This window comes from Rhinopithecus bieti, unplaced genomic scaffold (genome assembly GCF_001698545.2).
Source record: "Rhinopithecus bieti isolate Rb0 unplaced genomic scaffold, ASM169854v2 scaffold_13261, whole genome shotgun sequence".
NCBI classification, from domain to species: Eukaryota; Metazoa; Chordata; class Mammalia; order Primates; family Cercopithecidae; genus Rhinopithecus; species Rhinopithecus bieti.
Genome location: NW_016807494.1, coordinates 380,058 through 407,600, shown reverse-complemented (window position 1 = coordinate 407,600; position 27,543 = coordinate 380,058). Strand labels below are relative to the sequence as shown.

General features: G+C 54.9%; 1 protein-coding gene across 2 annotated transcripts in view; it reads left to right on the top strand.

Annotated features, from left to right (window-relative positions):
- ITPKB (inositol-trisphosphate 3-kinase B) overlaps positions 1-26,735 on the top strand; it is a 108,693-nt gene extending 81,958 nt beyond the window's left edge. The window contains exons 3-8 of one of the 2 annotated variants that reach the window (XM_017882336.1): positions 10,318-10,417; positions 11,710-11,923; positions 16,923-17,127; positions 19,432-19,533; positions 21,560-21,631; positions 24,426-26,735. In XM_017882336.1, the coding sequence (XP_017737825.1) occupies positions 10,318-10,417; positions 11,710-11,923; positions 16,923-17,127; positions 19,432-19,533; positions 21,560-21,631; positions 24,426-24,641 (909 nt within the window). In that variant the 3' untranslated portion in view covers positions 24,642-26,735. The remainder of the gene's footprint in view (positions 1-10,317; positions 10,418-11,709; positions 11,924-16,922; positions 17,128-19,431; positions 19,534-21,559; positions 21,632-24,425) is intronic. The other variant, XM_017882337.1, reaches the window with a different exon arrangement.
- The last annotated feature ends 808 nt before the right edge of the window (positions 26,736-27,543 follow it).

Sequence of the window (27,543 nt, the reverse complement as noted above, 5' to 3'; positions counted from 1 at the left end):
ACTGCAAACCAGGGGCCCGGCAGCCCTCACAACCTGATTGGGCCTGGAGAGGACAGAGCGCTTACCTGGAGCTAGTTTAGCTAGTTCACTGAGCTGGTTCGTGTGGCCCCTGCACGTCCTGGCCCCTGCAGGGGGTCCTGGTCTGCAGGGGCTGGTAAGGACCCACCATACTCGTTCTCCTGCCCCAGGCCCAGCAATTGCTTCTGAAGGAGGGACTTCACCCGCCCGACAGCTCTCAGTAATCCCTACCCTACGCTCATGGGTTCCATAAAGGGCGGGGGAGAAGAACCTCGTGCCTGGTGCGCAGCGCTATGGAGGATGTTCTGTGCCATCTAGCATGCGAGAACATCACACGGTGGATGGGGAAGGGAGATGAAATAAAACCTTACTCCGGTCTTTTCTGAAAGTGCTTTTGCATTTGGCATTTAGGGGGATTTTCTTGTTTGCTAAAGGGGGAAAGGCAGTTAGTCTTAAATCCAGACTTTTATTTTTAGCCGGAGCTACCTGTCCTGCCAAGTCCTTGGGCTTAATTTTTCCGATCCTTGGTGTCTTGGTTTTGAAAGCTCTTCCCCTCCTCCCCTCCCAGCTCCTTTTTGGCAGGGGCAGGTTTCGCTTTTGGCCCCAGCCAGGTTTCTAACCAGGGCTACAGGAGGGAGCTATTGAGCCAGGGGCCCTACCTGCCTGGGCTTGTACCCAGCTGCCGCCAACCCAGCTGGGCCCTGCCAGGGGGAATACAATGAACAAAGTTGGCGACCGCCTCCACTCTGCAGCCTAGGAGAAGCACCAGGCTTTTCCCCAGTGAAGGAAATAATGATCACTAGGGAAACCCTAACTGCTTTTTTAGAAAGACCAAATGAAGAAGGAAGGAAAAAAGGATTTTTTCCAAACATGGAAAACTCAATGACTCTCACTCAGACTTTTGCAAGAGCAGAACAAAGACTTTGACACAACAAATTCTCCCCAGGCAGGGGCGTTCTTCATCCACTTTCGGGGCTTTGTTAAATGTGCCTTCCCTGAGTGTGTGTCAGTAAGGACGTTCTGGGAACAGAGTTGGAGGGAGGGGAAAGTAGGCCTTTGTTCAGGCCTCCCCCATCTGAAAGGTCACTCTTCTGACAAAGCCCTTGCTGTTTATGTGAGGCTATTTTATAACTAGGGGAGAAGTAGATAGCCCCGGGTCCGAGAGAGAAGATGGGAGCCCAGTAATCCTTGGCTGAAACAAAATCCTTGGAATTAAGTGGCACAAACCTGGACTCTGTGTGATTGGACTCTGTGTGACCTTTTGCAAGTTACTAAACCTCTCTGAACATGTTTCATCATTTGCAAAATGGAGACAACTGTATCAGTGTTGTGAGAGTTACCTGAGCTGTTAGTATAGTATCTAACATCATGTTAGACATATAACGTGATATCTTTGCACACACGCAGCAGAGTTAGGCTGGCAATACTGTTTTTGGAGTGTTAGAGGGTCCAGAGATCATTTCCCATTTCTGATATTTTAGAGATTTCCTTTCATCTCTTTTACTCAAAAACAACAACAAACAGAGACTCTTTCTTTATGATTATCTAAAATAAAAGCCAAGTGATCAAACTGTTTAAATAAAAAGAGAAGTGCTGGAGGAAATTGGGGGAACAAGTCAGGTGAGAAGGAGGCTAAGAACAGAATAGAATGTAAAACCACTTTAGAAGATGAAATTTGCCAAGCAATCTTATTATTCACCTTGAAAATATCTTTCTTTGGCAGTGCCTAGCAGAGTTCCACATATGTGAAATAAGATGCTTTGGGAAATCATTCTTCTTTTTGCAACGTCAGTGACTTGAACCAGAAACTGGTATTGACTCACCAGGGCTCTGACTCTTTCCAAGTTACACATCTAGGGGCCTGAGGAACTGCCCCATGAGTCCCCAGAGCTGCCGTGGGCATGGATGAGAAGCTTTGTAAGCAATTAATCACACAGTTAACTCATCTGATCGCCACTGGCCACCATCAGGCCCTCTGAAAGTGCCTAGTTGGATGCTTGCCAATCTGCTATGCCTTGGAGGAAAAAATTATTTCAATTTAAGAAAATAGACACAGAAGCAAAAAACCAAAGTGAGCCTGGAAGGTTTGCCTATCCGTGACAGTCTACAGAGCAGCTGCTTGTGCCTGTCACCTGCTCAGGCTCTCACGGTGACTGCATGGGGAGGGCAGGGTGTGTGCATTGGTACCTGCCATGCCCAGTGTACACTGAGGTTTGCCTATGCGGCAGCTAGAAGGCGGCAGAACAGAGGTTCATTCCAACCTCTAAACCTGAATTGCGTTCTGCGTCATCGTCCTGTCTTATAGAACAACATCCAACTCTATGGGCTGCCTTTTAGGATCTTCATGGAGGGGGACAGAAGTATGTATGTCGCTTCAGCCCTTAATGTGCAAGGTAGTGAAACCACTGTGGGCCTGGCAAAATCAGCAAGAAGGGGGCTGGAGGAAGGGCAGCTGTCTTAGGGGTACGCTGGGACTGGAAGGAGCTGCCTTCCCGAAGTCCTCCTTGCTTCTCTGAAGTTGTCCCAGCACAGCTGTGGCTTCCAGGAGAGGAATGTCAGGGCCCTGATAAGGAAATGGAGTGGAGCCCACACCTGCCCAGAATGTGAACTTTCTTCAGGAGCCTCTGACTGGGCTCCTGATGGGCAAGTACAGCCCCTCCCACACCTGCTGAGTTTGATCTCCCTCTTCCTGGATGCTGTGAGGCTTGGCACCTGCCCAGCCAGGCACTCAGGAAACCTGCTGGGAGTCTCTGAGGGCCCACCAGGGTAAACCAAGGTCCCTTTCTTGCGTCAAAGAGAACTGGGATGGAGGTGTGCCCAGGGCTCTTTGGAAGCACCCAGGAGGGGCAAGGGAAGGCTTTCTGGGAAGAGGGTATCTGGGTTGCATTTTAAAGTCCACACAGGAGTTAGCTAAGCCCTGAGCATCCACAGTCATTCTTCTGCAAAGTCCCTAATAGCAGAAGCTGAAACCTTTGTGGGCCTAAGGTGGCATGGGGACAGGTGTGTGGAGCAAGAAGTTGCCTGCAGAGCTCCACAGGCCCGAGAGAATGTGAGCCCAGGCATGCTGCAGATGGTGCCATGTGTGGATGTCACCAGGGCTGCCAGTGTCATGCAGTCCTCACAACACACAAGTGTCTGCCCCCAGCGTCACAACTTTTTCTTCTCCCACCCATGCCAAATTGCATTGAGAAGCATAACATTGGTTTGGAGGGGCGGGAAGTGGCTGGAAAGAAGATGGGAAGTAGACCCCGGCGGGGCATGTGGGCTGAGCTGAGGAATTGGAAGTGCTGGCCCTGGGCTGGGCAAGTGGCCGCTGACCGGCTCAGACAGCACTGCAGGGACAGGAAGCAAGGCCAGACTCTGAAGAACATGCAGAAGGCTGAGGTCTAGTTGCCTCCTCACCTCTCCTGCCCGGCCTTTCCAGGAGACCTCTCCGAGCCCCGAAAGAAGAGCCACAGGTGCCTGCGGCCTTGAGCTTTCCCCTGCCCAAGGATTGAGGAGCCTCTGGTCATTGCCTGTGAGCAGGCCACAGAGGCCTGCAGGCCTGGGGTCACCTGCTGTCTCCTACATTTCCTCCCCAGGAGGCAGGGCCCATTTCCTGGCTGAGCAGTCACAGGGCCTGAGAAGGATCCCGAGCTTGGTGAAGCTCTGCTTTCCCCATCATGACATTCTTACTGAATTTTGGACAAGGGGCCCCTCGTTTTCATTTTGCATGTCATGCAGATGATCCTGATGATAGTTAAAGCATTTTGTAAGTGGGGTGGCCAGAGGCCCACACATCTCCACAGCCTAGAGTAGGGTAGACCTGGGTCCCTCCTTCCCCTCCTTCCTCTTCTTCTTCATCCTTCCCTCCTCTTTCTCCCCTCCTCCTCCTCCTCTTTCTCCTCTCCTCCTTCTCCCCACCTCCTCCTCCTCTTCTCCTCCCCTCCACTTCCTCCTTCTCCTCTTTCTACCCTCCTCCCAACCTCCTTCTCTTCCTCCTTCCCTCCTCTTTACTATCCTCTTCCTCCTTCCCTCCTCTTCCCTGTCCTCTTCCTCCTCCTCTCTTCTTCCTATACTCCTCCTGCTCTCCCTTCTCTCTCCTCTGCTTCCTCCCTCCTCCCTCCTCTTCCTCCTCCCCCTCTTCACTCTTCTCCTCTTCTTCCTCTTCCTCCTTCCTCCTCCTTCCCTGCCCCCAGCAGTCCTTTTTTGCCTGCCTTATGAACGACAAAGGCAGGATGTTATGCCCGTTTGCCCTTTGATTTGTTGAAGGCAGTGTTTCCGTGCAGCATGACTGAGGATGCCTGATGGGAAGGACCCGGGGAGGATGGCGACACCCAGGAACCGTTAGCATCACGGGAGGGTTGGAACTTGATCCAGAAAAACACATAGAATCAGACTCTGCCCAGGCAGCCCCCCTGGCTCGGGGCAGCTCCAAGGATGGGCTGGAGGTGGGGAGGAGGAACTGCTTGCCCAGGAAGGCTCCACACCCCCCTGCCACAGAACCCCGGGTCTGTTTTATGGCTGTGTGTGTTGAGCAGGGGGAGATGGTTCTGTGTAGGCCTTGGCCTTCAGGGAGTAGATTCCCATATGCTCTTCAGACCAGGAACTTCTGGGAAAAGGGGAAGAGGAAAAGGGAGACAAAATGTGGTGTGCCCTGAGCTTCCCAAAGGCGAGGGCTTCCTACTCCCAGGTGACGTGGGGAGCAGAATTGGGAGCTGGGGCAGGCTTCTCTCTGTTGCAGGGGAATGCGGCTGCTGTCTGCCAGCTCCTCAAGCTCCCTTCGCCTCTGACTTCCTGTCTCCTCCAGCGCAAAAAGGGTTGGGGTTTTGTTGTCAGATTTTTTTCCCTCCCACTACAAATCTCTCCACATTCTCTGAATATTTTAGCTCCTTCAAGTCAGGTGCCAGGGGACAAAACCACACCAGAGGTCTCCAGGCCTCTCTGAGTTTTAAAAAATCACTTCCCTCACCACCACCACCACCACCCCTCCCCTCACCCTGGTCTGGCTGTTTTCTGATCGTTTCTTTCCACATTTCTCTGAGTTAATTGAAGCTCCATCTTTCCCTGTGCTTCTGGAGTTCAGCACAAGACCCTCTTACAGAGCAGGGTCCAGGTCGCAACAGGCAGGGGTGACAAAGTCAGCAGCAGGCACTGCCCACCCTGCCTGCAGAGGAGCAGCTAAGCAAAGCTCAAACTAGTGCTCATGTAACCAGTAGCGCAGCCATCTAGGGAGCTCCCCAGCTGGTTTGCATCCAAGCCTGTGAGGCCGGAGGTTACCTGAAAGACCTCATGCCTGGTCTTCAGTTGGTTTAACCACCCCACCCAGAACCAAAGTAAAAGCCATGTGTCTCCAGCCCACTCCACTGCCCTTTACCTGCCCAGGAGCACTCCTGCGTCGTGGTGCTTTCCTTTCCACCAAAGTGTCCCCAAGAACATCACAAGTGCAGAATCCCATCCACAGAGTCTAGAAGTGTCTGGCTGCTCTGATCTGATATGTGGGCGAGCTTAAACCTTGTGTCATCTGACAGCTGCACTGGAAGTGGCACCTGAGCAGCCCCAGAGAGGGACATATCTGGGGTTTTGGTGGCCAGCTTTAGGGGCATCAGAGGCCCTGGGCTCCTCTGCTAACAGAGCAGCCAGAAAACTTTCCTGGGCTGGCATCCTGACTGTCCAGGGGAACCGCCTTGGAGGAATCTTGCTCTTGTCCTTCCTGCCCAGTCTTCTGCCTCTTGTCCCCTCATCCTGCTGTCTTGAGACTGGAAGGGGCACTCGGAGGTGGGCTGTCACTCATTGATAGGCACGGAAGTGGGTAAACTGGCTGGAGGCTCCCCATGTGCATGGTACCTACTGGCAGGGCATAGAATGGGATGACTGGGGAAGTAACTTGCCGAGCCTCAGACTCTTTCATCTGTAAAATGGAGAAAATGCTCCTAACTAGAACATAGGAACAAGGCCATAATGTACTAACCAGGGCCTGTCATATAGCGAGAGCCCCATCAATGGTAACAGGTATGAGTGCACACACCATGCCATGGTATTGGGGCACATCTGCAGAAATGGGCCCTCCCATCTCCCCGAGAGGTGACAAAAGCGATGCCAGCCAGCAGCAAGTCCCCCTGCACAGTACTACTCAGCTAGCTTAGGAAGAAACCCAGCACATCCACTGGCTAGGCCGGCCCCACATCTGCGTGTGAGGAAGTAAGGGTCACAGCAGAGCTGGCCACAGTCAGCTTGCCACCTGCCCCGGGTTTGCCAAGGAGCAGTTCACAGCCCCGGGAGGCCAGCAGGGACCTGCCACACATAGAGAGCTTTGGGAGCACTCCAGGAGGGGTCCACAAGGGATGTCCCGATTCCCCTGATAACTGGGAGGTGATGCAGGAGCAGGTGGCCAGCTCTGCCCTGGGCAGGGGACCAGGTTCCCTTTGCCACACCACGTTCAACGCATTTGAAGGCTGCTTTTGTATTTCCTAGAGCTTGGTTTGAGAGGCTGAAGACCTGGGACTGGGTCTGATTTCAGACAGAGAAGAGACAGAGGCTGCCATGGAGAGCTCACTCTTGAATATCTCCCACAGGGGAGGGCCAGAGGGGCGGGGGATAAACCCCTCCGGGTGGGATTCTTCTGGGTTGTCCTCCTTTCTTGCCTTGTTACCTGTCTTAGCTGGCGGATGAGGCCTGGAGTCCATTTCTGAGGACTGGGGCTTCCTCCAACCATGCTCGGAGGGAGGGCTGTTAGCCTGGCTGCTCCTGGAAAGTGGCGTGTACCTGGAGTGGATTTGGTTCCTGAGGTGGGTGCTGTGGTCTCCCCGACCATCACAAGGACATTGGTTTTCTGGAATCTCCTTCCATCCTTTAGTTTATCTCTGCTCCTAGGGGCTGGGCTGGGGCGGCTGGGGTCACCCTGCAGCCCTCCTTCCCCAAGCCTGGACCTGGAAATGGCTTTTTCTGTTTACTGCTTGGCACTGACATTAGGCAGTGCCTGGGTGCTGCTATTTAAAAATCATGGGGAAACCCTGTGTGCTGCTACTGGCAGAGAGAAAAGAGGTCTGTAGTGCAAGTGCATGGCATTCTCACAAGTGGAATATTCCACGGCCCTCATCCAGGCAGGGCAGCCTTGGGATTGGGGGACTCTCAGGGCCTTAGCCACGTGGGACCTGTTTTCATGGTGAAGAAATGGAGGAGGTGTGGGCAGAGGGCAGCCAAGCAGTAAAGGGTGCCTGGTTTCGTCAGAGCTCAGCAATGTGAGAGGCTTGTGGATCCCTTGAACTGTCAGAAGACCCCCACCCTGGAGCACACACTCCTTTCTGGACCCCTGGTCTTTAGCCTCTGGGAGAGGTCCAAGAACTAGAAGTTTCTTAGCTTCAAATGGCCTGGCAGAGGCTAAGCCACACTGTCTTGCCCAGCATCTGTTCACCTTCCTGGGTCACAGGCCCCTGCTCACTGTGTCTTGTGGGTCTCTGGAGAGCTGCACTCCAACAGGGTGGGCCTGACCCTGCCCCGGGCTCCGAGATCTTTATTGTTCAGAACTTAGGCCGGCAACACCGCCTAGCACAGGACTGACCATTCTTGGAGTAACTTCAGAGACACCTGGGTCCCCTCCTTGAACACAGAGGGCTAAAGACCCTCCCACAGACACCCCTGTACCCACATCTTCTGACAGCTTTGTCTCCTGGGAGAACGGGAATCTATGTGTCAGTCTTTTTACAAGCGAGGACTAAGAACTTGTTCAAGGTCAGTCATTGAGGAGGAAAAGGGGAGCCGGGACTCGGGCCCAGGTTGGCCTGCCTCCCCACCCCACACTCTCCCAAGGCCTCGCCTGCTCACCTGTCTCCCTCTGCCTGCACCCCCCATGCCCATAGCAGGTCTGGTTCCCAACCACTCCCAGTCCCAGTCCCCGGGCCTTTGTCCCCACACTTCCGCTGCCAGCTGCAGTCTTCTCTTTCTCTCCATTGAGTCTGGCCCCCAACTGTCTCTGGTGGGTGCAGCCTCCATAAGCTCCCTCCTTCTCCATAGTGAGCTGCCCTTGGATGGCCCCTCTGGGGTCCTGGGACCCTTCCTCCATTCGTGCTCATTTGCCTCCGCCTGTATACATAAACGGTAAAGTGGCATGCTGCAGCTGGGAGAGTGGCCCTCTCTAGTCTTCCTCGGAGGGGCCATTGCTGTTGGGATGAGGGAAGGTCACTCTCCAGGGCCCTAGAGTGTCCATCCATCCAAGGAGACTGGTATATCAGCTGTCTGTTCCTCACCGGACACAGGAAACTGAGGCCCCAAGAGGGGCTGTGAAGCAGTGCGGTGTGGGTTCTCCCAATGGGGACATGGCATGGGATGGAGCGAGCGTTGGATTGAGACCACTCTGGGCTCCCCTCCTCCCACACCACACCCGAAGCCTGTCAGCCCCTGTCCTTTCTGAGCTCTGCTGCAGGGATGTGACCCACAGGTGGTGACTGGCTATGCACTTTCCCCCTGGACCCACCGTAATGGCTTCCCCCTGAGCAGGGGCATCCCCACAAGCCACTGCTGGGCTCATCTTATGTAATGAGGTTTTTCCATTGTTGCCCTCATGCATTGTGTGCCCTGATTGTTTATGCAGCCTTCTGGGTGCTTAGATAAGAAATGCCTCTGCTGGCTTTAGCCTTCTTTGGCGATCTCCATCAGAAGGCTCTAGGAAAAACACCGTTGTCAGTAAAGCCTTGGCCCTTTTGTCACATGGCCTCGTGGGGTGCTGCCCTCTCTTAAGAATAGAGTTGGTCTTGGCGGTGGGGTGAGGGTTTCTGGGATGGGGATAAAAATTACCAGGTTTAGTAAGGAAGAATTCCTCTCCTTAAATAGATTTTAACTTGAAAACCTGATGACAGAAGCGGCTGAGTCTCAGCAAAGAGAGAAAAAACAAAGGAAGCTGATTTCACCTTGACTTCACCTTGGGGACCCAGCAGCCGCCACTGACCCCTGAGGGCTGCAGCTGGGTGCTTCAGGGCAAGGAGTGGGAACCACATCTTCAGCGTGTCCCCCTGTCAGGCGGGACCACCCTCATCTTCTCTGCAAGCCTCATGGCTTCTGCTCTCCGTGGTTAGCTGGTCTGGGATCTGCTTTCTCAGGAACTCACAGTGCTTCTCATTCAGGTTCTCATCGCCCCCCTCAGGGCAGGTGTGTTTTGGGGACACTTGATCTTCATCTCCGCAGCCTGTTCTTATTAAAGTTCACTTAAGGATCCTTTTTTTCTTAAATTTTTTTTTTTTTTTTTTTTTTTTTTTTTTTTTGCTGGAAAGAAAGAATTTTATTTATTTTTCAGTAAGTTTGTATAGATGAATGCTTTTAATCCCAGCTTCGATCATTTCCCGGTTCTGCCGAGGCTCAGGCTCGCTCAGCCAGATGGAAATAGAAAGAATTGACTTGGCATGCTCATTGAAAAATAAAAAAGAAGATGCTTAATATACCTGTAGTCTCCTTTTCTGCCACAAGGGGCTGCATCTCCCCAACACACACACACACATGCACGCCGCCACACAATGCCGCACGCGCACGCACACACTCATGCACACATATCGCACACACTCATGCACACATATCACACACTCATGCACACACACATGCACACATATCTCACACACACATGCACACACATTCATGCACACACACTCATGCACACATACTCTTGCACACATATCACACACATGCACACACATGCACACATGCACACACATACACACATACACTCACGCACACATATCACACACGCACGCATATGCACACACAACTTATGCACACATATGCACACACACTCATGCACACATATGCACACACATGCACACACACACGCACACTCCCAGCCCTTGCTATTTTCACTGAGGAAACATCCTGAGAGGGCGGAGCACAGTGCAGAGGAGAGAGCTGTGGACTTGCTCCCTCCTGTGTGACCTGAAGCCATTGGTGCAGGTTCTGTTCTGAGGAATTCCTTTAAAATCTCCAAACCACTTGCAGGCAAGAGGTGCCTCTGTTGCCTCCGCATCTACAAAGTGAATATGAACTAACGTGGTGCAGCTGGGTGGTCGTGTCCTCTCCAGCCTTCCTTGGAGGGGTCATTGCTCTTGGGACGAGGGGAGTTCCCCTGAGCATTTTGCTCAGGCTGTTTGTTAAATGGGGGTAAAGCCACCTCCCACCATGTGCCGCATAGGTGATGGTGCTGGTAAGGTTCTCGGAGCCCACCAAGGGCCCTTCCCATCTTGTGGCCACAGGCAATGAGGGCCTTCACTTTGAATTTGTTCTAACCAGAAATTAATGGTTGTCTTTCTAATGTAGAGCTTTTTGTTTGTTTGTTTCTAGAGCAAATCATGGAGGAAAATAAAAAACATGGTGCATTGGTCTCCCTTTGTCATGTCCTTCAAGAAGAAGTACCCCTGGATCCAGCTGGCAGGACACGCAGGTAGACACAGGTCTCCAGGACTTTCCTGGCACGATGCTCAGCCCTCTGGGGAGGTGCCCTGGATGCTGCATTCTGGGGATCAAAGCTCCAGAGCAAGTTCCCTCTGAGACTTTGTAGTGTGAAATCGCAGCCACACTTGCAGGCTGCGGCCTTACCAATGCCTTGTAAATGCCGTAGACAACTGACCTCTCTGGAGTCTGTGTCACCCCGTTCCTCCAAAACACGCATCCTCCCCTCTTTCAGTCTCTGGCTTTTATTTCTGTCTCTTCCAGTCTCTCTCTTTCTCTCTCTCTTGTAGTTGTATTCAGTAAGACAGATGAAGCCATCAGTCTTTATAGCTTACCTGCCATTTGTCACCCTGGACAAAGAGGCCAAGCTAACCCCTTCATTGAGCACCTATGTGTGCCCAAATTGCTATGGTCCTGGCAGTTGCAGCATTAATGGAGACGTAGTTTCTGCCCCGAGGAAGCCTGCAGCTGGTGGAAGATGTGGCCAAGTCACCCCATAACCACAGGGCGGTGTGTGGTGTTGGGTGAAAGGTGGCCAGGAGGAGTCTAGGCAGGGCCGGGGAGGAGGGACATCAGGAGCCAAGGCCCCAGAGCCATCCAGCCCACACGTGGGACCCTCTGGAAGCACTATCATCTGGAGACATGTCAGGAGCTGTCTGTGGACTTGGCCTTCGTGACTTCACCAGCCTGTGGGTCCTTTGCAGGCCAGCACAAGGTCTAGCATTTCGCTTACCTCCTTGACCACACTGGCCCAACCCAAGGCACCTGGATGAACAACCTGTGTGAATACTTACTGGGTCTGGCTCAGAAGAAGTGCCGCCCAGGTGGGCCAAGCCTTAGACCTCCCCGCCCCACTTCTTAGCCTGCTGTATCTCCCCATCCTGGCTCTGAATCCTGTCCAATTAGGGTTTCTCTACTGAGGCCAGGAGATACCTTCGTTGACGAGAAGCAGGGCTGATGATGGAGGTGAGGATGAAAATAGCAACACTAAGGACTGACTGAGTGGTGGCACCTTGGTCTCTCACCTAGCTCTGTACTCTTCCAGCAGGGAACACTGGTGAGGAGGAGTCTGGAGTCAAGGAAGCTGGGGAACCAGCCCAGAACTACAGTTAGTGAGTGGGGGATTGGGTCTTTAACCCACTCCCTTTAAGGTGCTCAGTCCACAGCAGGGACATAGGCACACCATCAGCCATCCCCAGGGAGGCCCAGGCCCTGTGCCAGGGAGGGTGCCTCTGCCAGCTGCCTGCAGCTGGGGACCAAGAACCTTCTCCACTTGCTCTGCAGGGAGTTTCAAGGCAGCTGCCAATGGCAGGATCCTGAAGAAGCACTGTGAGTCAGAGCAGCGCTGCCTGGACCGGCTGATGGTGGATGTGCTGAGGCCCTTCGTACCTGCCTACCACGGGGATGTGGTGAAGGACGGGGAGCGCTACAACCAGATGGACGACCTGCTGGCCGACTTTGACTCGCCCTGTGTGATGGACTGCAAGATGGGCATCAGGTGAGCCAGGCTCCTTGCACCTCACATGCCTGCCTCACTGCAAGCCATGTGCCAGGTGCACAGCACAGCACTCAGGGCCTCCAGGAGGCCTCACAGGTGCAAGGGCAGGCTGAGGAGGCTGTTGGACCAATTAGAGCCTCCCCATCCCCAGGAATCTCCCATTATGTGCACAGGGTTCCGGGACCTGGGCTTTGCCCATGATGGCCCCTTTCCTTCTCCAGTGAGCAGAAGGCAGGGGCTGGCAGAACTAGAAAAAGGGCACCGGCTGGGTTCTGAGCCCCCATAGAGAGAAGGAAGAGAGAGCTGCCCTTGGTTCAGGTGGGATCACTAGGGATGCGGGGAGCACCAAGTAGGGAGGTCGCAGGATGGTGACTTCCTGCTGTGTGAGCTGCCGGGGGAGATGGGAATCGAGGTCTTTCCTTTTCCTCAGCCCTGGTGAGTGGGAAGAGAGAGTGGCTAGCAGAGCATGCTGGTTTACTAATAAAGACCTGTACCTGCCTAAGAGGAGGAGGAAGCCCCTGACGGAGCTCAAGAAACCCACATGGCAGGGTGCCACAGGGGCCCAAGGTGAGCCTGGAGCAGTCACTGGGCCTGTGTGCAGGACTGGCTCCCACCCCCAGGTTTCTGACAGAGGCTCAGGCTCACCCTGACACCTGCCCAGGGGATAAGCCTGGAGAGGACTCCAGGGAAGAGGAGAAAGGAAGAGTGGGCTTGAGGAGGCAGGGCAGAGAGCAGACAGGGATGCCTGAGGCTGGCTGCCCTGATCTCGGGGCTCAGTTTTAGGTGGCCGGGTTTTCTCATTACCTCTCAAACTGCGGCCCTTCCACCCTGAGTCATCCACAGCATGGCTCCTTCTCCCCTGTTCGGGTTTGGTGAACCTCCCTAAAGCTGTTGGCCCCCGTGGTGTCCAGCGTGCGGTGCTCATGCTTTGAGGCTGGCCCTGGCTGCAGCACCCGGGCTGGATGGCCAGATGCCGGGCCCCTCCATGCTGCCTTGCAGGGCTGTGTGGGAGGCCAGGCACCAAGACTCAGCTCAGAGCAGAAGGTTGTGTCCACTGTGACTGGTTTAGCCAGATTATTTCTCATAAGAGGAGACTGAGAAAGAGGGGTGTGTGAGAGAGAGAGAGGCCAAGAGAGAAGTGGGCTAAGCCAGCCAGTGTTTCTTTCCTTCCTTTTCTCTCCTCCTGGGAGTTCTGTCCTAAAATCGGCCCCTGCCACTGACTATTGTGTTCTCTCACCGTCACCCACAGGGAAAGAATGGGGGATGGAGAAGCACAGGCCCCACTCTTTGCTCTTGTGCCATCTCTGGCCACCTCCCTCCCACCATCCAAGTTCCTTACTATCTTTAGCCCACAGGGACCTGGGATAGGGCAGGGAGGAGACAGAACATGCCCCCAGGCAGCCCAAGGCCATTGCTTTTCCCGAGTCTGATTTCTGACCCAGGATGGCATCCCCTGGTGCACCAGAATGTGTCCTCTCAGGGGAGGCCCAGCCCTTCCTTTCAACCCAGATAGCAGCAGGACTTCTCAGATGACCACACAGAGAATAATCCAACGGGAGTCCACTCAGACCTGGCCAAAAATGTATGACCTGTGTGAAGAACACTGGCTGGGCATTTCTGGAAGTCGGCTGTCCCAAGGACAGAGCCAGCCAAGCACAGGGCCAGGCTACCCCAGAACCTGCCTGCTCCTGCTGGGGACAGGAGCCCCGCTTCCTGCCCCAGGGCTGCCCCCACCCGCCCACTTGACTTCCGCAGCTTCTCACTGATTGCACCCCAGCGCTCTCAGAAGAGACCTAGAGTGACCGTGGATGGTACCCATGAACCCATCTTGGCAGGCAGAGGGAGCAGGATGAGAGAAGAGTATGTGTGGAGGGGAAGAGGAAGGTCTCCCCAGAAGCAGGGTGCACCCAGCCCCATCTTTTCTGCACACAAATCCTAAGGACCCTTCTTTTTCCAAGAGCTGCGCTAGATGCTTCCATTATTTATCCCATTGCGTTCTCACCGCCATTCTGGGAGATGAGTCAGTATAAGCAGGAGGATTCTGTCACCAGGAGGTTCAGTGACTCATCGAGGCCACCCAGCCAGGCAGCAGATTGGTGCAGTTCTGCACCAGGCTTGCTTGACTGCAAATCAGGCCCCCAGCTGCAGCCCAGCCCTTCCCGAGGGAGCTGTGTAGGACCCAGCTTCCATGGCATTTCCCTGAGGTGCCAGGCTAGTTCCATCTGGGCCATGGACTGTGGCCTTCCCCCAAATGTGTTCATCCAGAACCCTTGGCTGCAGAGCCTCTCCCAAGACTGGCCGCTCATGGTCACCTCCAGAATGTGGCCTTTCCATGACAGGGTGAGGAGGCTGGAGCCCAGGGCTACCTCAAATGCTGAGTCCCAGGGCATGAGGGTTTGAGACATGTCACAGAGAAATGGAAGGGCTGGTCACCAAACAGTCCTGGGCAGGGCGGGGGCAGAGGGGTGGCACTAAGGAGAATGTGATGCAGTTGCTGGTGGTGTCTGCACCTCGGAGCTTCTTGGGACTCTGGCTCCCACCGACACATGCTCAGTGGCTCTGGGGCATGCTCTGAGGTTTGTGACTTGTCCTGGAGAGTCAGCACTGTCTTCCTGACATCGGGACCAGCAGCCTGGGGAGTGCAGGTGAGAGCCCGTCCCTAGCACCTCTGCCCTTTAGGAGCTCTGGGTGGCTTTTGTCTGCCACCTGTTGGCTCCCTGGGCTGGCCTGTCTCAAAGGAGTACTTCCTCCACCTGGTCTTGAGTCCCCTCCTCCCCCAGCATCCTGTGAGTGGGCGAGCAGGTCTCTGCTTCCCTGCATGGCTTGGAGCTTTGACTTTGCCTCGGACAGGCAGGGGAGTGTGGGGAGGGGCTGAGCCTTACCTTACCTCCCTGTGGGCCTCCCACTCCACCATCCGGCTGGCACCCCCTGTGGGCATCTCCCCTAGTCCCTTTCCTCTCCTGGGCAGTGAGTGACTGCCTGCTTTGAGCCATGGGGGCCCTTTTTGGAGAAAGGCCATGTGAAAAGGGATTTCACATTGAGGTCTGCTTCCTGTTTAAGGAGGTGCTGAGAGCTCTTTGCAGAAGTGCAGCCACCCACCATGCGGGCCCCTACAGCACCCTCAGGAGTCCCTCCCCCAGCCTGGCTGCCCCTTTTCTACATGGTACACACACGGATGCACACGCAGCCCCTGCCTCGGCGCCCCCGTCACCACTGACCTGACTCTGGATGTGAGGGGTATGCTCTGTGCGTGTCCTGCATGGGTGCACCTGTGTGTGCAGTGGTGCACAGGAGTCCGTGTTTATGTGCATGTGTGTGCATGAGCATGTGTGTGTGTATGTGCGCACATGGGTGTGTGTGCATGCCAGGGCCCAACCCAAAGCTACTGACCTCCCGCTCCAGACCTCATCATCTCCTGGAAGGTCCTAACCAGCCAGGCCTAAGTTCACACCCAAAGAATTTGTTTTTTTCTTTCCGTTTCTTTCAGTGCAAATTTCAATTAATACAGTGGTTTCTAAAGCCTGTCATTTTTAAGACGCTGTAGATTTTGTTTAGTCTGTTCTGGGTCCCAAACCAGCAACTTGTAGAAGTTGGTGGGCAATGTTGGAACAAGGCCTGGGAGACAGATGTGGGAAGAGTGGAGGGCCAGGTGGAGGGCAAGTGGGCAGGGCCTCTGTGGGCAGCTCCCACCCACACAGGGCAAAGGAGAGAAAACTTCCCCATCCTGCAACTGACACTGCTGATTTCTGCCTCCTCAAGGGCTGTGGGCAGCCTCTGAGCCTGTTGTGTAGGGAGACTGGGGCTCTAAAAAGAGAGCAGGGAAGCGGGGGTGGGATGACTCACCCCACCTCTGCTCTGGAGAAGGTAGAAGCACAGAGGTGTGTGCTGGGGGAGGGGTTGTGTCCTGGTAGCTCAGTGCCAGCGATTCAGCCCCAGGCTGCTCAGGTTCTCTGCTGCCCCTGCCCCTTTTACCTCCCCGTCTAGGTGTTCCCCGCCAGTTCAGCTGGAGCTGCTCGTGTGGAGGCCAGGGCCATGAGGCAGTTGAGTTGGAAGCATTTTCTCAGGCTTTTTGGGCTGGGGGCTCACCTATGAGGAGGCCTGGTGTCGATGGGGTGGGGTGTGCCAGGCATGTCTCCAGGATGAGCAGAGGCTGAGGGAGCTCCCTGCCTTTCCCCCACACTACGGGCTTCTCCGTCCACACTGGGGCCCCTTCCGAAGCCACCTTCTGACCTGAACTTTGTGCTCCAGAAGATTTCGCCTCTTTGGAAAGAGCAGAGACACTTATGGGCAGGCTCAGCCTTCAGGCTGCCTGAGAGCAACAGAGATTGGGGCTTGAGGAGGACAGACTTCTCCCGCTAGGACAGCTTCTGGCTTTGGAAGCCCTTGCTTTATGGAAGGGCCCAGGCAGCCAAGGGGGTACAGTGGGGCCCTGAGTAGACTCTGCCCCCCAGTCCCCTCTCTCAGCTCCACTGTAGCAGCAGGATCAGGACAAGCCCCCCGCCCCACTGTCCTGCCTCCGTCTTCCTTCTTCTGCCGGTTCCTGTAGGGGTCTCCTGAGGAGGAGCTCCTTGGGCTTTGTGAGACCAGCCGATGGGCTCAGAGTGAAGGTGGTCTGATTCAGTGAGGCTGCCCCTTTTCTCCTGGATCAAGAGCCAATCCCAGGCTGGGTGGTGGTGCACACCTGTAATCCCAGCACTTTAGGAGGCCGAGGTGGGAGGATCACTTGAGGCTAGAAATTTGAGACCAGCCTGGGCAACATAGCAAGACTCCCCTATGTACTAAAAAAATTATCTAAACAAAGAAAAAAAAATTAGAGCCAGCCCCAGCTGGAACAGAGTCTGCCGCCCCCTCCGAAGGTCACGCCTTGACTCAGGGCGCTGAGCTGACTGCGGCTGTTGGGCAACACACGCCCCGAACCTTCATCCACCAGGCGGGAAAGGAGCTGCTGGTCAGCCCTGCCCCAGGCCGCGGCCCTCATGTTGCCTCCCCTCCTACACAGGACCTACCTGGAGGAGGAGCTCACCAAGGCCCGGAAGAAGCCCAGCCTGCGGAAGGACATGTACCAGAAGATGATCGAGGTGGACCCCGAGGCCCCCACCGAGGAGGAGAAAGCACAGCGGGCTGTGACCAAGCCGCGGTACATGCAGTGGCGGGAGACCATCAGCTCCACGGCCACCCTGGGGTTCAGAATCGAGGGAATCAAGGTGAGGCCGGCGAGTGAGTGCAGCCTCAGGCCCCACCCGTGCCCACCTCGAGGGGCTTGGCTTCTCTCAGGGCCTTTTGGAAGCTGTAAGCTTCTCCAAAGCACAGGCTCAGAGTGTGGGTGGCCCACCCCAAGGCCAGACATTTGGAGACATCAGCCTATTCCTCAGGCGGGATGGCTGTGTAGGGGGCTCAGGCCTCAGAGCAGAGTGGCTTCCAGCCTGCCCAACTGTCAGCCCTCTGCCGAGGACTCTCCATTTAGCCCAGACGGTGCCTGGCACTAAGAGCCAGGCAAGAGCTGCCTACGGGATGCCTGTAGGGGAGCTGGTTCATTCTGCTGTGGCTGCAAACCGGGACTGGCAGACAATTCAGGGAAGGGAGGAGCCTGCTGGCCGCCTTTGATGTTGGAGCCAGGGTCCCTCAGAAACCGCATTCTCTCCTCTTTGCTCTTCCATCTTCTTTTTTTTTTTTTTTGAAATTTCAAAATATTTGTTGGAACAGAAATGGAAACATAAGCCCCAAGTAAACAACATGACAAACTTTGTAAGTAAATGTAATATTCCCCTAATTAATATATTTACTTTGTGTTCGTGGTTTACAAAATGATGGCTCTTCCCCTTCTATCCCTTTGTACCTATGTGTATCTGGCAGAGAAGTTCTTAACTCTGGCTATGGGCACACAGAAGCTTCCTATATGTGATTATGCTCAAATGTTTGTTTACTTTCCCCAGAATAAATTGGGGAACTGGCACTGTCTGGATTGATGACTGTCTGGATTGATCACTGGCACTGTCTGAATTGATCTCCCTGTCCTGGGCCCCTGCGTGCACCCTTGCTGTTAAATTTGCAAGAGCAGGGCTTTGGGGCGCCGGCCCCTCAGGGTCTCAGAAGCTGGCCCTCTAGAGCAGATGGCAGTCCCTGTGGGGTTGTCAGGTCTCCCATTCTGTGTCCAGTCGTGGTCTGCATCATCTCTAATGTCCAGCCTGGAGTCAGGGTTGGGCAGCTGATGGTCCTGATGGGAGGTTCCCCTCAGCCTCCTTTCAGATGGCATTTAGACGTACGCTTCCGCAGTTGTCAATGGCTCGCTGCCCACAGTGGCGTGTGGGGGAAGTTTTTACCTTCCCCTGGGACAGCTGCTTTGTGAGCTCTGGGCTGAGAAAGGCATTTGCCCCCTTCTTTGTCTTTTGTAGCCCTTCCCTCTTTTTTGCATCCAGCTCTGAGACAAATTCTGTAACCCTCCTCCTTCTCCTTAACACTTGCTTTCCTTACTTTATTTGTTCAAAACAATCCACTTTCCCTTCACCTCTCCCTCTCAAGCAGGATGTGCTCTTGGTCTCTGTCTATTGTCCAGCCATCAGAACGGCCAACAGCCTGTCTTCCTGCTCAGAGAGAAGGCAGCTGTCTTCACCGTCACCTGCCCACCCCAGCCTTAGCCAAGAGCCTCTGTCTGGGGTGCGCTTCCTGTGGTCCCCCGCTCTCGGCCCCTTCTGCACCCAGGGCTGCTCTCTCGTCCCCAGGTCCTGCCAGTCCTGTCAAAGGCAGCCACAGTGAGGACACAGCTGAAGTCATCTCCAGCCTGAGGGCAGACACGGCCCACTGTTGGGGCTCCTGGCGGAGCATTCCTTTCTCACCCTTTGTCCCTAAAGAACAAATTTCCCCATAGGTCAGCAAAGCCCCACATGCCGGCCCAGGACAACCTGAACAGGGATAGTGCTGGGGCCAAGAAGATGGGAGTGGGGTGGGCGAGGGAGCAGAGATGAGCAGGGCTGTATTGGATCCTGGCTTTCAGAAAACCTGAAAGAAGAGATGGTAGATTATAAAGGAAGTCAACCTGAGCTCGAGGCAGGAGCAAGTCTCTCCTGCCTGTGCTGAGGGGAGGTGCCTCTGGAGGGCAGGGACCTCTGGGCACCGGTTTCAGGGCCCAGGCCCCAGAGTGGGAGTTGAGGCCGACCCTCTCTCGGCCCTGCTGATGCACTCAGGACAGGCCAGACCCTGGCCGTGCTACTCCATCCTCGGCCCAGATGACCCTCGCATCTCCGGGCCTTTCCTACCACTGTTCACTTGTCTGGGGATGTCAGCGCCACCCTCTGTGTTCCCCTGTGTCTGGGCACAGGGCAGGCTCCCCTCTGCTGTGCATGCCACCTCCATGCGCCATATGTGGACACCTGGGTGCCTCCGCTGACCCTGCCCCGGGTCCGGATGGGGCTCGCCTGCTCTGTGGTGTTGGGTGGGTGAGAACAGTCTTTGCCTTTGCCCAAGGGTCCCTGCTGACCCCCTTCGGGGTGGGGTGTTGTTCTTTTTCTCAGAAAGAAGACGGCACCGTGAACCGCGACTTCAAGAAGACCAAAACGAGGGAGCAGGTCACCGAGGCCTTCAGAGAGTTCACTAAAGGAAACCGTAACATCCTGGTGAGTCTGGCACCTCCAGAGAGGGTCTCTCCAGCCAGCCAGGAAGGGACAACTGTGTCTACTCTGGAGGTGCCTATGGGGAGGACAAAGCACCCCCAGGGACAGCACACCCCAACCCGAGTCTGTAGGGCTCTGTAGAGAGGCCGCTGGCAGAGACTTTTGTGGCTCTCTCATTCCGCCCTTTCAAAAGTCAAAGGCACGCTGGGCATGGTGGCTCACACCTATAATCCCAGCACTTTGGGAGGCCACGGCAGGCGGATCACCTGAGGTCAGAAGTTCGAGACCAGCCTGGCCAACATGGTGAAATGCCGTCTCTACTAAAAACACAAAAATTAGCCAGACATGGTGGTGCATGCCTGTAATTCCAGCCACTTGGGAGGCTGAGGCAGGAGAATTGCTTGAACCCAGGAGCGGAGGTTGCGGTGAGTTGAGATTTTGCCATTGCACTTCAGCCTGGGCAACAAGAGTGAAACTGTCTCAAAAAAAAAAAAAAAAAAAAAAAAAAAGTCAAGGGCACTGAAGTTTGTACCCAGGAAAGTGTGTATCCATCCTGGCCCCAGGCTTCTGCTTGGAAAGTGAAGAGGAAGGCGATGTGCTCGTCGCTGGCGTGCGTCGGGTAGGCGGGGAAGCTTGGTGGACACTCACTGACTCTCCCTTAGCCATCGGCCCCATAGCTCCAGAGAGCATTTCCCATCCCCTGAGAGAGAGAACTGGTGCGTTTGCACAGTGCCCGCCGCCTGCCAGGTGTCATGCCTAGTGTGCTGCAAATCTTCACAGCAGACCTGCTGTGGGTAGACCTGCTTGTCCCCATCTTGTGTGCCCGAGGTCACACTGCCCCCTGCCAGGGAGAGCTGGCAAGCTGTCTCCAAGTCTGGGGGTGTGGGTTGTGCAAGTTCATGACAAAGTTCTGTCTTGTGTATTGCTGCTGCAGCGAGCCACAGGCTGGATAGACGCTCTGCCCACTGGGACCAGAGCACTGACCCTTCCAGCTGAATTAGGGAATAATGTGCCACTGTGGCCCAAGTGCACAGCTCCCCGGGACAGTCATAGATCCAGGCACATCTGGGACACGGGCCCTAGAGCCCCTGTGAACGGCACCTTCTGAACAGGCCACAGCAGCTGCAGAACAAGTAGGGGAGGACCAGGTAGCCGTTTCTCCAAGGAGACTCAGTACTGACTGGAACTGGGAAATCTTACTTTTCGAGCTGGGGAGCTTCCCTTGGCTCCTGGCAAGCTCTGAGGCTGCAGGCATGGGGAATGCACCTGACTCTTTCGTAGCCCAAGTCCTCCAGTTCCTGAGTCCCCTGCAGGGGAGGATCTCAGCCCCTTAGCAGTGGCCACCATGGAACATGCCTCCTATGCCTGAGATCGACAGGGGTTTGTTCCTGGTGCTGAACACTCCGGGGGCTGCTCGGCTGGCCCTGCCAGCTGTCACTGCTTTCCAGCAGGCATTGAGGAACTCTGTACCTGTGTATGATGGGCTTCCCAAGGCGGCCGGGGGGTAAGACCCACAGAGCTGGCCTCTGGGGAGGATGGGGCACCCCCAAGGCCAGCACAGCTTGACACGAGTTTATAGGGCTCCATGGAGAGGCCACTGGGAGAGATATTTGTGGTTCTCCCTCTTACTCTGTCCTTTCAAAAGTCAAGGGTACTGACATTCATGCTGAGAAAGACGCCATAGCAGCCCTGCTTGCAGGAAGATGCGTCTAGATGTCTGGCATTCAGGGTAAACCACACTCACAGGAGGAACCACTAGAGGCCGCATGGGTGTTCTGATACTGCCCTCCCCGCACATCCTGTTCATGGAGAAAGGTTGGTGGGAGAAAGGGTGGCAGCGGAGCCCCAGCTGCAGCCCCTCCTCTGGGCTGCAGTTTCTTCATTTGTAGATAAGGAGGTTGGAATAAATGATCAGGGTGTAAGGTCACTGCCATTTCTACAGTCAGTGACTCTAATGAGCTAAATGGACTGAAATCCACCCCTTCCCCCCACGCAGTGTTTAAAAATCTGGTCCTCTTTCTATTCCCAGATCGCCTATCGGGACCGGCTGAAGGCCATTCGAACCACTCTAGAAGTTTCTCCCTTCTTCAAGTGCCACGAGGTAGATATTGGCAAGCTTTTGCCCTCTTGAGCAGAATGCTGCGCATGCCGACAGGCCTTCTTCTTCTAGAAGCCTCTTGAGCAGAATGCTGCGCATGCCGACAGGCCTTCTTCCAGAACCCCTGCGGCGGGGGGGGGTGTCGGGCATTTTCACGTTAGTGCAGCCAGAGGCAGGCCATCAGGGACCAGCCCCCTCGCAGCATGGGGGAGCTGCGTCTTAATGCTCCCTAGGGTGACCACACAGGCTGTCCTGCCTGAGAACCCTGGCTATTGCCCCCTTTCTCCTCCCTTGTCCTTCCAGCTCCAGAGTCTTGTCCATTCTGGGCAGTGGTGGCAGGACTTCTATCCCACATACCCCATGGTCTTAGGGCAGAAGCTTTCTGAGCTGCTAGAATAGCCAGGCACCTCCCGACCACCACCTTTATCTTCAGATGAGACCCTGAGGAGGGCAGGCAGGTCTTCAGGTGTCACTCTCGGGCGGGGCTGGAACCTCCCACCTTTGCATATGTTGGTTGGCAGGGGCAGCAGGCAGCAGGTGGGGAACTGAGACACCTGAGAGAGGCTCTGGGAGGTGTCGGCAGGTTCCCTGGAGGGGTACGAGACCCTGACATGGGGAGTCCAGGTCCCCAGCCACATGATACATTCACAGATCCCACACTCATCAATCCTGTACCACACACATTCACAGATACACTCATAAACCCTACGCTGGCATTATAACATTCACAAACTTTCCACAGGTCACACTCATAACAGCCATACAGTGCACGCACACATTCCCACATGCCATTCACAATCACACACATTCCACACACACAAACTCCAATCACATGCATACACACACATCGTACTCACAACATGACACAAGTCTTTTTTTGCACATACACGCTCAACCAATGTATTCCAAGTATTCATACACTATTTTTGTGTGCAACCCGCTTCATACACAAACATGCAGGGCCTTTCCAGTCACACGGGCCCACCCACACACCACACACAACAGCCTGCAGTGCTCGAGGCCGTCTAACTCCTAACTCCATGGGTGTGAAGCGGGATCCTGCGGCTCCCTGCAGCTGTGTAGGTGGTTCAGGAAAGCAGCCCCTCTCATTGGACTGTCTTGTGGAGGCCCTCTTGTATGGGGTCTTGTATGGAGGTGGCCTCAGCCTATGCCCTGCCCACAGAGAAGGCTGCGGAGCCAGCAGTAGGAACTCATAGGGTCAGCCCTGGGGCACCCAGCAGGGCGGTGCATCTTTCTGCAAACTACACCACCGGCCCTCCTCAGGCAGATGGCCTACCTTGCTCCTGGATGTCATTCCCTGCGAGGCACCTGGAAAGGATGGCTGCGAGGAGCGGGTGGCACACTTAGAGAGGAGACTCAGGCTTTGCTCTGCCCCTAGCAGGGAGCTCGGTCCTTCTCAGAATGTTCTTTGCTCTCCTCGTCCCCTAGACCCTCAGCTCCTCGTGGGGCCTCTCCTTTCCACTTGATGAGGCATCCTCGCGCCTCTTGCGAGAGCCCCCTTTGTCCTAGCCGCCTTTCTGGAGGATGGGGGTGCTGCCTGGCTGCCTGACCCCAGGGGCCGAGCCTCGGAGGACTTCAGGCCACAGAGCTCTGTCTCAAAGCCGTTCCCACCCTTCTTCAACACTTCTGCTTTCATTTCTTGGAAGAGCATTTTGTTCTACACATTTTGGAGTCTCCCTTAAGGTCTGGAAAGAGGCCAAATCAGCTGGGGTCTGTTGTTTTCCACCTGGGAAGAGGAAGCCCCTTTTCTGGGCTCAGCCTCGCCAGGGGCCCCACCTGCCCTGCACTGCTGGAAGCTGGAATATCACCTCAGCCCTTTCTGTGCCCCTGGCCTTCCTATGGCCCCACTCAGGTGACCCAGGGGTATGTGTGGCCGTATTTGGGAAAGCGCCTCGCTCCCACACAGAGGCTCTGAGCTCTCCCAGGAGGGGCAGGCTCTTTGGTGCCCACTGTCCCTGGGCCAGGCTGGGAAGGCTCTATAGGACCTGTCCGCCCTGAATCTGCAGGGGGTTGTGCTGCTGCGGTGGGGGTGCTGTGTGCATTTGAATTGGGTTCTTTTCCACCCCGGCCCCGGGAGAGTTTGGGCTCTTCTGGGCACCTTCCCTTTCACTGTGATTCCCTCCAGAGTGTTTGGGAGGAGTCAGGTTCTAGGAGGGGGAAGGGCGAGGCCCCAGGTTTGGTTGTGGTCTAGAAAGAGTGGAAAGTTTGCCCAGGTGCAGTGATCCATGCCTCTAATCTCAGCACTTTCCGAGGCCAAGGCAGGAGGTTGGCTTGAGCTTAGGAGTTTGGGACCAGCCTGGGTAACATAGTGAAACCCTGTCTCTACAGAAATGAAAAACAAAAAATTTGCCAGGCATGGTGGTACATGCCTGTAGTCCCAACTACTTGGGAGGCTGTGGTGGGAGGATCGCTGGAGCCTAGGAGGTTGCACCACTGCACTCCAGCCAGGGCGACAGAGTAAGACCCTGTCTGGAGGGAAGGAAGGAAGGAAGGAAAGAAGGAGGGAAGGAGTGGAAAGTGTGCAGGCCAGAGTCGGGGCGTGAAAGGGTGCCTGCTGCTGCCCACACAGAAGGGTGGTCACCGACCCTGGAACCCAATGCCCTCTGCCCAGGCATGGCCATTCTTGGGCCGGCTCTGCTGCCTGGCTGAAAATGGGGATTGGAATTGCAGGCGCCGGCCTGAGCGAGCCTCCCCACCTGGTCACCCAGCCCCAGGCCGCAGTGGGAAGGGCAGGGCGGGGGCTCCAGCTCACCCTTCACCCCCCTGTTCCCCTCAGGTCATTGGCAGCTCCCTCCTCTTCATCCATGACAAGAAGGAACAGGCCAAAGTGTGGATGATCGACTTTGGGAAAACCACACCCCTGCCTGAGGGCCAGACCCTGCAGCATGACGTCCCCTGGCAGGAGGGGAACCGGGAGGATGGCTACCTCTCGGGGCTGAACAACCTCATTGACATCCTGACGGAAATGTCCCAGGATGTGCCACTCGCCTGAGCTGCCCGCCCTCCCTGGCCCTCGCCTGGGCCTCCTTTCCTCCCCTTGTGCTTCCTTTCTCGTTCCTAACTTTTCCTTCACTTCCACCTGGGCTCAAACCCAGAACTGACCCTCCCGAACTGCACTACAAGACACTTTGTAGAAGAGATGAGAGTTTCTAGTCATTTTCCTAACTTCAGGGCTTGGAGGTGGTGTTTGGACTGCTCTTTGGAGAGAGGGTCACCTACTAGAAGAGAAATGCCCAGTCCGAGAGGTGGGTCAGGTGTAGAGCTGAAGGGGGTCCCTGGGTGCTGAGGGGACCCTACCGGATGAGCCCTGCCTCTGGGAACCCCCTAGGAAGCGCCAGCCTGGACCGACCACCTGCGGAGGCCTGCTGCCCCCTGGCGGCCAGTGCTGTTGGAGTGCTGCCAAGCACAGTGTTGTTTCTGCCAGGGCCTCCCCACCTGAGAGCCCAGGGGGCCGGCCGGGTTCCTGGTGCCTGGCTGGGAGCAGGGTTTTCTGGTAGTTGGGGCACAAAACCATCAGGGAACCACATGTTGACTGTGAGCAAAGTGTCTTCCGATTAGCAGCCTCAGGGATGCCTTGGTGGTCTCTCCAGGGCTGCTCAGGCAAGGCCCCCCATCCATCTGGTATGGAAACCGCCAGCTCCAGGCCAGACCCAGGAGCCAGGAGAAAGTTGAAGCCAGCTTGGCTGTGTTCTCTGATCTAGGCCTTCCCAGAGGAGGCGAGCAGAAGCTGTGCTCTTCCATTTGGAATTGCAACCCATGAATTCAGAAGGCACATTGTGCCACACTGAGCTCCAGGGGTGCTACCAGGGGAAGATGGGACCTATAGAGTCTCTGGGCCCTGGCCCCAGGGAGGGACATGCTTTTCTTGACCCTTACCTACCTGATGCTAGTTGGTCTACCCTGCTTGCATGTGTGGGCTCCTGTCATGGGGCTCAGAGTCCCTTGCAGATCTAGAAATAGGGGAGGAGCTCAGGTCCGTGCCAGGCAGGAAGAAGGCAGGCTTCTGGCTTCCAGAGATGCCATGGTGGCCTCCTGGCATCATTTGTTATTGCCTCTGAAATAAGTCTTAACCGCCTGAAGGGCTTAGATTCCTGCTTCTCCAATGTAGTGTGGGTATTTTGCAGGGTATGTGGTGGATGCCAGGGCGTGCTCCAGGCACCTCTTCCTGAAGTCTTTGCATTTGAAGATTCATGGAAGACCTATTTAAGCCCAATTTTAACTGAAAGCCAGTGAGTCTGTTATGGAGGGGAATGTAAAATTCACATGACTTATTAAGAACAAAACCCCCAGCTCTGTCCCAGGCTCCTTGGGGCTTGCCACCCACTCCTTTGCTGTCAGAGGTACAGGAGCTGCGAGAGTCCAGGAGCTAGGGACACAGAGGGAGACTGTGGATCAAGGTGTGTGTGTCTGGAGTAACCACTGCCCACCCCACCGCCCCAGGGTCTCTGGGGAACTGTCAGCCTGCCCACGGGACATGTACATTTCCCCTTTTGTGCTGGAAGTGTGAGTGACACTTGGTGGGGGTGGAGGGTGGGACACATGAAGATGTATAAGTACAGATTTTAAAAAAGGAAATCACTTAAACTTCCTGGCTCTTGTTTAAAACAGTGGTGAGCTCCTGTGTGGGCTGACTTGCTAAAGGCCACACCCGCACCCGGTGGAGCACGAGAGACCTCGTGGCAGCATGTGATCTGGGAGGCAGCAGGACGGGGGTGTTGGGGAGCCAAAGTCAACTCTGGGCCTCTGGAGCTATAGTGACTTTTGGGCTAGAAGAGACCCTGGTGGTCTGTGCTTCAGCCATTTGCAGGGCAGGGGCATCATTCATTCAGACATAAAGATTCTATGACTATGGACTGGCCAAAAGTTATCCTCTTCCATCTGTGAAAGAAGTTTGCTAAAGCAAATCATGATATGAATGAAAATTACAGGGGGCCTATTTAAGAGAACAAAATGTTCCAAGCACTTGAGGCAGACACCAGTTGTTTGCAAACAATGTGCTAATATGCAAATGATGTGCTTATTAAAGGAGGCCCATGGGGCCTCTTATTGGCAATACTTTGCTGTCGGGTTACATTAAATATGTGAAAGTGTGTGAAATAGCATCACTTTAGGGTTATTCTGTTACTTAGGGTTTTTGTTTTCTGGTTTTTTTTCTTTTTCTGTATTTACCATGCTAGTTCTCTTCCACACCTACTCTGTCTCTCAAGCCATTCTGCCAGCTGCTTCCCTGCCATCTGGCCCTTCCCTTTGTCTCAGTGGGATAGATGGATTCTGAAATGGAATCTCCCAGAACCTCTGCCCTGGCAGCCTGGAAGACCATGCCTGCCCAGCCCGCATCGCCGCAGGGACTCCTTGGGTCCTGGCAGTGCAGGTGCCAGCAGGCAGGACAAACTCTGTGTACCAGTGCCCAGGTGAATGGGCGCTGGGCCCTCTTGCCCCGTCCTTCGGGGTGCCCAGGGAGTTCTTGGCATTCAGCATTGCTTAGCATTCTCGGAAGGTTTCCTCAACTGCTTGCTTTTCCCATGCTTGCCTTTAGTGTCATGTAAGACATTTTTAAATTATATTTATTTTGTTGGGTTTTAAAATTGCACAGAACACTAAGACCGAAAGGCTGGACTTGTTTCTCCTTGAAAGCTTTGCGTTTGTTTTGAACTTCCTTTCCCACTTGGTAGAAAGAGCCCAGAAGAAGCCCCGACCCCATAAGATGGACTCTTTCCTCCTTCAGTTGTATTTAGCTTTGAGTTTCTCTGCATCTGTCCACCCCTTTTGTATATAACCCAGCCCCTGGCTCTGGGGTGTTCACCTCATCAGTGGCTTTTGTTCTGGAGGAGAGGACCCCCCACACACACACCTGCCGAGAGGCTCTCTTTCTGTTCTGCACCCCTCTCCCCATG